Source organism: Rhinopithecus bieti, unplaced genomic scaffold (genome assembly GCF_001698545.2).
Source record: "Rhinopithecus bieti isolate Rb0 unplaced genomic scaffold, ASM169854v2 scaffold_30849, whole genome shotgun sequence".
Lineage (NCBI taxonomy): Eukaryota > Metazoa > Chordata > Mammalia > Primates > Cercopithecidae > Rhinopithecus > Rhinopithecus bieti.
Genome location: NW_016813165.1, coordinates 10,995 through 21,733, shown reverse-complemented (window position 1 = coordinate 21,733; position 10,739 = coordinate 10,995). Strand labels below are relative to the sequence as shown.

At 37.2% G+C, this 10,739-nt stretch overlaps 1 protein-coding gene across 1 annotated transcript in view; it reads right to left on the bottom strand.

Annotated features, from left to right (window-relative positions):
• LOC108512472 (disks large homolog 2-like) overlaps window positions 1-10,739 on the bottom strand; it is an 84,382-nt gene that overhangs the window by 70,981 nt on the left and 2,662 nt on the right. Inside the window, exon 2 of the mRNA XM_017847749.1 lies at window positions 3,959-4,034. Within this exon, the coding sequence (XP_017703238.1) occupies window positions 3,959-4,034 (76 nt within the window). The remainder of the gene's footprint in view (window positions 1-3,958; window positions 4,035-10,739) is intronic.

The window sequence follows — 10,739 nt, the reverse complement described above, 5'->3', positions numbered from 1 at the left end:
TTTTGGCCACAATAGAAGATACCTAACATAGTGCCTGGTGTTTTGCAGCATTCAATGTTATTGCAATCAATGAAGAGTTCTGGAAAAGTAACTCAAGCACTGACAGTCACATTAAAGTCCAAGTTCATCTATAAAGTGCTCTCTGGTCATTCCTGTGACTATTAATTTAAATTCTTATAGCTCGTGTACATACTACTAATAAGGCTCTTGTCACAGCCTGCTTTCACAGACACTAATTTAATCTAAGCTCCTCCAGGGGAGTAACCTTGGCTTTCACTCTGGGCTCCTCAGGACGTTTCACAATGCTCTGAAAATGCCAGCTAATGATAAGGTTATTTAAAACATCCTATTATCCTTATCATTCCAGACAATTTTCCTCTTCACTTTATGCTGAATTTATCCCAAGGTCCCAGAGAATGAGGCTTCTGCATCAATGACTTATTACTGTAGTTCTTGCCTTTAATTCAAAGTGAGTGGCATCTCCTGACCGAGCTTTCCCAACTCTCCACATAGTTGTTCTCTCCTTTCCTCAGTGCATTTTATCTCGTGTTAGTAGTCCTTTGCTTTCTACTTCTGGACAAGTCTTTTTATTGATGTATTTTCAAATAGGGATTTGGAAAACTTTGATTTATTACCCATTAGTGCATGAGCAAATCTCATGGAGAGTTACTAATGTAAGACACCCTAAAAAATCATCGAATCCAGCAACTGCAAATAGAGAATAATTTCCAATGTTGTGCTAGAGATGATTCAATCATGGCACTCTCTTTTCCTTCTAAGATCATATATGGCCTCAGAATCCTTTTTCAAAACAATACTCTAGATATAAACTATCAATCCATTAGTGTACTTAGGAGATGAAACTTGTTTGACATCCCTGACGTAGTTTAAAGGTTTTATTTTGGTAATAAGGGCCAAAGAACAATAGTGACTTAGTAGTGAGCTGAAACCAGAACCCAGGTTATTGACCCTCCTGATTTTCCATTCAGGGCTTCCCTTCCCAGATGATTACTCCTTTCTTTCAATAGCCAAGTTCTAATAATTTACAATCTATTCTTTGGCAAATACCTAATGGTGTTTAACATGTATGATTAAAAAGCACATCATATAGGTTTCAGCCTTACTGAGAAGACATCTGGCCTCCTTGGGGAAAAGGGCCTATGTTAGACTTTGTGTCTTTCTGAAGTTCTAGTCCTGTTTCCGGCACATGGTAAGTATTCAATAAAAATCCTCTCACATGCATCCAACTCTGTCTATCTATCTATCTATCTATCTATCTATCTATCTATCTATCTATCTCTATCTATCTATCTATCTATCTATCTATCTATCTATCTATCATCTATCTATCTCAAACAAATAGGAGGTCTATCCTTAATTTCTCACTAGGAATCCTGGAAAGAAATTCTACCTCTTGTATACAAGTAGTATTTGTTTGAAAGGACTTTATGTCATAATGTCACATACCCTCACTTCTATTTATAATGACATCCTATGTTTCAATAAATTTTCATTTCACTTGAATATTTTACAGGAGGGTAAATTATTATGTCAATGACTGGGCTCCCTTATGATTCTTCTACTTAGAAATAGAAAGGGCAGTGCTATAATTCGGGCCTCAAAATCCCCGAGAAATGATAGCTTTTCTTTTTCTTGTTTTTCATGGTGACAGCAATTGACCATAATTTATGATTCTGTATGATATTCACAAGCTACAATTGTTAGGATAGAAAAGCAAAGAAAAGGATATGAAGAAAAGGAAAGTAGGAAGAGAGAAGATGGGGGAAGTTATTTTACAACACAGCAATAAGATACTAGTATTATCTCTTCAAAGAATCGATTTAAAAGGGTGTACAAGCCACAGCTAACATCATAATTCATGGTGAAAGATCGAATGCAGTTCTGTTAATGTCAGGAACAAGACAAAAATGTCTGCTCTTGCCATTTCTAACATTATACTGAAGGTTCTAGATGGTGCAATTAAGCAAGGAAAAAAGGCATCCATATTTGAAGGAAAGAAGCAAAACACTCTCTTTTTGCACGTATATGTTGTATATAGAGAACCCTGAGGAATTCACTAAAAAACTGTGGCTTTAGCAAGGTTGCAGGATATAAGATTGATATATGTATATAAATAATCATATTTCTGTACATTTGCAATGAAGAATCCAAAAATGAAATTAAGAAGACAATTCATATGCAAAAGAATGAAATCAGAACCCTAACTCATACAACGTACAAATACTAACTCAACATGGATCAAACACTTAAATGTAAGAGCTAAAATTATAAAACTCATTGAAGAAAATATGATATAAATCTTTATGACTTTCATTAGGCAATGGTTTCTTAGATATGACACCAAAAGCAAAAATAACAAAAGAAAAAATACACACATTGGACTTCACCAAAATTAGATCCTTTTGTGTACTAAGAACACTATCAAGAAAATGAAAAGACAACCCATAGAGTGGGAGAAAATATTGTAAAGCATGTATCTCATTAAGGATTAATAACCCAACTATATAAAGAACTTCTACAACTCAATGATAACAAGACAACCCAATTTAAAAATGGGCAAAGGATCTCAATAAACATTTCTCCAAATAATATATACAAATAGCCAATAAGCACATGAAAATATGCTCAATATCAGCAGTCATTAAGGAAACGAAATCAAAACCCCAATGAGATAACACTTCATACCAACTAAGATGGCTATAATCAGAAAGACATATAATAACAAGGATGTGGAGAAATTGGGACCCTCATACATTGTTGTGGAAATGTAAAATGGTGCAACCACTTTGGAAAACAGCCTGTCAGTTCCTCAAAATGTTAAGCATAGAGTTACTATATGACCCAACAATCTCACTCCTAGGCATATAGCCAATGGAAATAAAAACATGTCACAGAAAAGTTTGTACACAAATTTTCATAGCAGCATTATCCATAACAACTACAAATTGGAAACAATAGAAATATCCATCAACTGATAAATGAACAGATTAAATGTGGCATATCCATACAATGGAATATTATTTGGCAATAAGAAGAAATGAAGTACTTACACATTCTACAACACAAATGCATCTTGAAAACATAATGTAAGTAAAAAAAAAAAAAAAGCCACAAAAGACCACATGGTGTATAATTTCACTTATATAAAATAGTCAGGATAAGAAAATCCATAGGGACAAAAAGTAGATTAGTGGTTGCCTATGTTGGAGTGGGTTGGGGTGGGAGGATGGGGAAATGGGAGGTGACTGTCAATGCCTATAGGTTTTCTTTATGGAGTGATGAAATGCTCTAAAATTGATTGTGGTGATGGTTGCATAATTCTAAATACACTAAAAACCACTGGATTGTATTTTTTAAGTGGGTGAATTACATTGTATGCAAATTTTATCTTACAAAGCTATTATTTTAAAAAGATTACATATGTATATGTGATTAAATATTCTAATTTTGATGGCTAAATTTTAGTTATTAATTCTCTTCTATGTCTGTCACAACAATCCATGTATTCATTAGATAATCCATGTTTCTATGACTACTGTCTTAGCTCCATAATGTGAATCAGACTAGATATTTTTTCTGATGAGCAGATACTTTTTATAAAATCCATCCTTTTAGCACATTAATTTAAAAGGAAAAAACTTAAAGAAACAAAAACCACCTAAACTATCTTGTTCTTCTTCATTGTAGTCATTACATCACCTTCATCAACACATTGCTTCTGCTAACCACTTGCAGCTTTACTCCCAGTGTTTAAATATCTTTACCATAAATCTATTTCATCAGAAATGATATTATTAACTTCAGCAATATACTTATAACAGTGCTCTACTGTCTGGTAGCTTCATAATTTGTTTGCCACTGAAAGCCTAAATGTGTTAATTATAGTTAAATCCATGGCAACTGAGAGAACTTGATGTTTCCATCATTTTGTACCTACCCCTTTCGAATCAATCACTCCAGGTTTGGCATTAAACTTCACTGTCTTCAATCGGGCACGTTCCTTTCTTTCCACCCTAAAGCAAATTGAGAATAAAGAGTCTGTCACATGACAAAGCATTTATGACTAAGTTCCTTATTAAGTGAAGAACATTTTTTCCTCCAATCCTTGCAGCTCAAATAAAATGTGTTCTAAAATATTTCTCTTCCTTTGTTCCATATAAAAAATTTTGGTACAAAGTCTCTAAGTTTCTAACACATCCCTTGAAATTACTCCAATACATATACTGAGAGTCACGTCATGGTATTTGTAAGCAACAGAGAGGTAGAAAAAATTATATTTGTTTTTTAAATGCTTAAATAATTAAATCAAAATCTGTTTCAAGAAATCTCAGTCCACAAAGATGAACACCTATATTGGAGACTAAACAAGCGTTTCCTCCCCTCTCCTTTTCTCTCCTCCCCTTTTCTTCTTTGTTTTTCCTTCTCTTCCCCTTAAGAACACTAGTGTATTTACCTTCAATTTTTAACCAAACATGTTATATATAATCTTGAACTTTCCTTTTCCCCAATGTCCTTCTGTCATCTCTGCAGATTCATTGTTTTCCTGCTACTTCATTTATTCATTAAACACTTAATCACTGCCTACCATGCATCAAGCAAGGAGTTGGGGAACAAAGAAAAAATATTCTAAAAGCATGACTGCAATGAATTCTTAGCAATGTTCTTTTGGCAAGAACAGTGGTGTAAACAAACACAGAAAATGCTGTAGAACAAGATGGCTGATATCAATGTGGGAGCACATATCTCACTGGGAGGGTGCAAAGAAAGACTAGAAAGCATTAGGGTGGGCTTCTTGGAGGAAATGTCAATTTATCTGAGACTGAAGGATTAGAAAGTTTGTCAGTAGGGACATTTCAGGGGGATTTTTCACAGCAGGAACAACACGTGCCTCAACCTGAAGATATGAATGAGCTACAAGATTGCAGAAAGATTCTAGTACAGGGTACATAGGGGATATATAGGATGGGGCAGTGAGGCTAGCGAGGTGACAGACTCCTTTTAAAGGGTATCCATACTTGAGTTTTTTCCTTGGGAATCATCATAAGTTCTTAGAGGATATGAAGCAGCAAAGTGATAAAATCAGATCAGTTTTTAAATAAACAACCTTGGTCAAGGTGGAAGATAGACTGAAGGAGGGAAGGAGCAGGAGGAGGTTGGGGGCCTATTTAAAAGCTGTTGCCATAGTCCAGGCAAGAAATAATGAGAAATGATAGTGGGGTGGAGAAGAGGGAAAGGCTTGAGAAATATTAGGAAAATAAAATTGGTTGGACTCTTTCCTGTTTGAAGGCCAGGGTTGAAAAAGAGGAAAATAATCTAAATATTTCCCTGATTCTTCTGAGCCCCTCCAGTTAGACATGATTGCTCCTTTCTGACTGGAACAGTCTCCATGTCAGCATTACATCTTGATTTCCTTGTGTTTACTTACATTTGCACTGCATATACAGGGTTGTATGTACCTTAAGGTGCAAGCCCACTTATCACTCGATGGTGTTTTATAGCAAGTCCTCAATAAATAATTGTCCAGCAAAAATAATATTCATTGCATTGTTTTAACATGACTTCTTGTTTAAATATTTCTAGCTTTAAATTCAAAGATGTGGGGGGAAAAGAGAAAGAAAAAACCTGAACGTACAGAAACTTAATGGTTTATAAAGTCTAAGCTATTCATAGATCAATAATTAACAGCATACTCCTTTCTAACTGAGAGCTCTTTTGTGTTCCCAGCTGAAACACAGTGAAGATCAGGGTTTCTATAGTTACAGAATGGAAGTGCAGAACGTATTTATTTCAGTGTGAGAGTAGAATATCTGAGTGGAAACAGCTGAACAAAATTTTTCAAATCTAACGTCATATGTTAAAACAATGTGAGGCCAGGTGCGGTGGCTCACGCCTGTAATCCCAGCACATTGGGAAGCTGAGGCAGGTGTGGATCACCTGAGGGCAGGAGTTCGAGACCAGCCTGGCCAACATGGTGAAACCCTGTCTCCACTAAAAATACAAAAAAAAAAAAAATTAGCCAGGTGTGTTGGCGGACACCTGTAATCCCAGCTATGTGGGAGGCTGAGGCAGGAGAGTCACTTGAACCTGGGAGGTGGAGGCTGCAGTGAGCCTAGATCATGTCATTGCACTCTAGCCTGGGCGACAGAGCGAGACTTTGTCTCCCCCAGAAATAAATATAAATAAATAAATAAATAAGAAGTAAAACAATGTGTTCCACCAAGAGTTTCTACTTGCACCAGATGCACAACCGTTGGGGAGAAAGCAAGATAGATTTTAGATAAGATAAGCTGCCAAGTGGAAAATGCTCACTGGTAAAATGCCTCCTTTGAGCTTCATCACTTCATTACCTTTTCTCGATTTTAATCCGAGTGCAAATGTAACTTACATTCGTCTCTTTGTATTCTTCTAAAACTGTTGTTAGGGCCCTAACTTTATTCTGGCTTCTTTGCATTAACTGGGCTAAAGTCAATGCTTTGGCATCATTCAGTGATGCCAAAATGACTGTAGTATGCAGAGAATACATGGTTATTTGATCAGGGTGTGCAAATAAATTCTGCATAAACCCACAGAACTCATACAGGTTCCAAACATACATAATGTTAGGAGGAACTCAGTATTCAACTCTCAGAACTGCTTAGACAGAGCATTCTAGTATTGTCCCCTACCCTACAGCTCAACTCCATTTCCATGTTTATCCTTTTCAATTTTCTTGAGAAATGTCTCTATTAGGAAGATTTTAGTGGTTCATCCCTTAAATCTTAAAAAGGTTGCAAAGAATATTAAGTCAGCCAGACATACACACACAGACACACACAAATGCACACACACACATACACTCACCTACCATTTGCTATAGTTTATTATTAATCTTCAAATAGGTAATAGAGAAAGTAAAAAAAAAAAAAATTGAAGCCATACGGAGGTCATATACTTCCGGGTCATTCATGAAGGAAGTTGAAAAGCTTTGCTTCCCATTTAGGTTGAAAGTTTCCTTAATAAGTGGAGTTGTACTGTATAATTATTAATAAAGTTCCTTTGCATTTACATCATCTCATTTGGTCCCCACAACAACCTAATGATTTAGGTATTATCAATCTCATTTTATAACTGAAGAAACTGAGACTTGAAGCTTGCCAGATCAGAAAGTGGTAGAAACACAGCCTAAACATACATTCTCCAACAGCTAACTTCAGTGTCTGTCTATAGCCACTCAATTTGGGAGACTGCATTCAGGTACCTCCCAAACCTGGATGATCCAAATTCTCAATAAACGTGAGATTTTTGGATGCAGCTTCCACAGTTTGAAGGCACATACATATCCTTTGAAGTCTGGGCTGAGGTTTTTACAAATGATAACCAACGTACCCTTGCATCCCCATCTCCCTAATGTTCTGAATGCTATGAATATTATTAATTATTAAATAAGCCCCAACCAAATTTAAGCATACAATCATTGAGTTAGTAGCATACCACAAGAGGTTGACCTCAAAATTCAGAATAAATTTACTTTAAACACAGAAGTCTGCTTAGTTAAATCCCTATTTGAGTTGATCCGTCTCCTCAGCACACCAGCAACCCTAGTAGTGCATTCCCATCACAGAGGCTTGCATTACTGCCTTGGGGTTCTCTGCAAACCTCTTTCCTTAAGAGGGAGGCTATGTCTGTGGCTTATCTTCCTCATCTGCCTCAGCCCTTTCCTCTCTTCTAGCTCTTTCTGGGATGCATGTGAATGGTTTGCTGCTGAAATGAGACTTAAGTCTGGAAAATAGGGCTCTAAATAATGTGACGTATTTTTTTTTTCTGGCAACAAAAGCTCAAATTTTGAAAAATGGAAAGCAGCTATTATTGGAATGTACACTAAGTGTTAGAAACTGTGCTAAGGATTTCACCTATAATATCTATAATCCAGGGTCTGACATGAGCTGGGTACGTAGTAGTTGCTTAATGAGGCTTTGTTGAATGAATAAATAAATGAACTCTCAAGGGGACTACTAGTTCTTTACCTAATTGCGAAAACCATTAGGCCAGGGAGTTTAAGTGAATTGCTGAACAACCAGTTTTTCCCATAAAAAGTGATTCGCCATTTCACAACTTACTTTCTTGGTAACAATCTAGGTAAAAGTTTAGCATCATTTTCTCTTATTGTTTTACTGAGTAAGACTTCTTTGGCTAATAAATATTAAGGTCCAAAGGCTTTCACCTAAAGAAATTGTGGACCACCTGAAGAGACAGATCAAATCTCAATGAGGACAACTGCCTTACTTCCCCACTCACACTTAGACTCAAGCAATTAATTAGATCGTTTGAGCAGAAATAATCCTCCCTGTCCAAGTCTCATCACTGACCAAAATACTGAAAACATAAATGGAATGGCAAAATTTGAGCAATCGATTCTGACATTTCATATCTCCAGAGAGCACCAAATGGCCATGCTTTAATAAGCCCAACTGTCTCCCTCTCCCTCTCTCCCATCTGGTATTTTTAGGTTCTGGCCAAACCCATAATTGGGTCAGGCTTGGAGCACTGGACAGTGGGAACATCATTTGTCCCTGGGAGTTCCTTTCCCTGTGCTCCACAGGCCCTGTTGGAGGGAGAATTAGAATGTCACTCACATTAGTGTCCACAGGCTTGCTGGGAAGGCTAGGTGAGCAAACTCTTATGTAATGCCAGCCATAAGGTGCCATCTGAGAGCCCAAGTGACCCATCACTGGGGAACAATGAATAGACACTTGGCTTAAGAGACCATGGGACAGCTGGGAGCAGTGGCTTATGCCTGTAATTCCAGCATTTTGGGAGGCTGAGGTGGGCGGATCACCAGAGGTCAAGAGTTTGAGACCAGCCTGGTCAATATGGTGAAATCTCATCTCTCCTAAAAGTACAAAAATTAGCTGGGTATGGTGGTGGGTGCCTGTAATCCCAGCTACTCAGAAGGATGAGGCAGAAGAATAGCTTGAACCCAGGAGGTGGAGGTTGCAGTGAGCTGGGATTGTATTGTACTCCGTCTCAAAAAAAAAAAAAAAAAACAAAACAGGAGAAAGACCATGAAACAAAATCCAGCTTCACCTCTTACACTATGTAATCTCAGAAAAGTGATTCTATGCTAAGAGTCCAGATTTTAAAGTCACACAAGTCTGGGTTTGAATTCTGCCTCTTCCACTTACCAGGTCTATAACTTAGGGTGGTCCTCAACCTCTTAGAATTTCAGATTTTGTGTTGATACAATTAGAATAGTAGCGCAGACTTCAAAAATTTATAATGAATGCTAAATGAGATAATATAAGAAAATTGTTTAGCACAATGTCTGATCTATAGTAAGAACTCACTATACAATAGGCTGCTACTAAGATGATTATGATAATGCTGCCCATGACGTCACTTCTCATTACTGGTCCCAATTTCCTTACCTGTAAAAAGGAAGTAATACAGGTACCCTATTTCAGGTGCTCACTGCCAAAGTCAGTCCCTTTATGCCAGGTGGGAGCAAGACATGGACTTCCAATTTTCCCTCTTAAGAGACCCTGAAATGTGGGCCACCAGACTTGAGCGCTGAAGGGCCAAGAAGAGCCCCAAACCTTTGCAATTGCTCATAGAGACATCAGAAAGGCATGTGTTTGATTCCAGGCTTAGCCCCCTGCTGCCACTGTAATTTTGGCAGGCTACTTAAATTGCCTGACTTTCTATTTCCTTACTTGGCATATGCTCCTAGGGCAGTGTTCCTGGTGTAGTGTAAAGCCATCTGGCTTTGTTATCAAAGAGACTAGTGTTTGGTCAGTGGCTGGCTGTATATTTTTGGGTAAGTTACTTGACTTCTCTGATCCTCAGTTTCCTTATGAGGTTTTTGTGAAGATTAAGTTGAAATCACATATTCGAAAACAACTGGTGCAATACATAATCAGTGCTGTTATCAGATGGAATTCACTCTCTGTCTGCTGCTGTTTCACTTTCCTGGCCTTTACAAGATAGCTCGCATTGCCCTAATCACAGAGTAGCTGTGCCACAGTTACATGTTGGTCCCACAAGTGATGGGCTCCAGGCAGTGGAGCCACAAGTGATGGGCTCCAGTACGTGGCACTCAGATGCTGCCCAAGCAATGCTTGCTGAATTGAATTTTGCCAGCTCCTATTTTTGTACCTTTGTGGGGCAAGATTGCATATGTCTTAAGTGCAATTCTGCAGCCTGGATTCAAATTTCAGTTCTACCACTTACTACACGGGCAATTTCAGGCACATTAATGAACCTCTCTGTGCCTCAACCTCCTCATTTGTAAAATAAGGATAATAATAGCAACTTACTCATAGGGTTCTAATGAGGTTTAAATAAATTAATAATTGTGAAGGGCTTACAACAGTGTCTAGTGTGCAATAGGAATGTTTTGTTAAATAAAATTTATTCACCATCTTCAGAAAAAAGGAGGGGGAAGGTGATAATATTCATACTTTTCATCTCATGGTTTCATTTGGGATGATTAAATGACATTATCAATAGAGAAACACTTTTGTAAATGGCATAAAGTCAAACACTGATATTATCCATTATGAGATTTAAAAAATTTCCAGATGAGTGCTACTAGGTAAATTATACTCAGGAAACAGGCTAGAAAGAAATTAATGATTGAAAATAACATCAACCTAATAAATGTAGGTTTTAAATTGCATTACAATAAGTACATGAGTACTCTTTGTGGGGTAGAATTATAAGTGATTTTATTTTCTTTATGT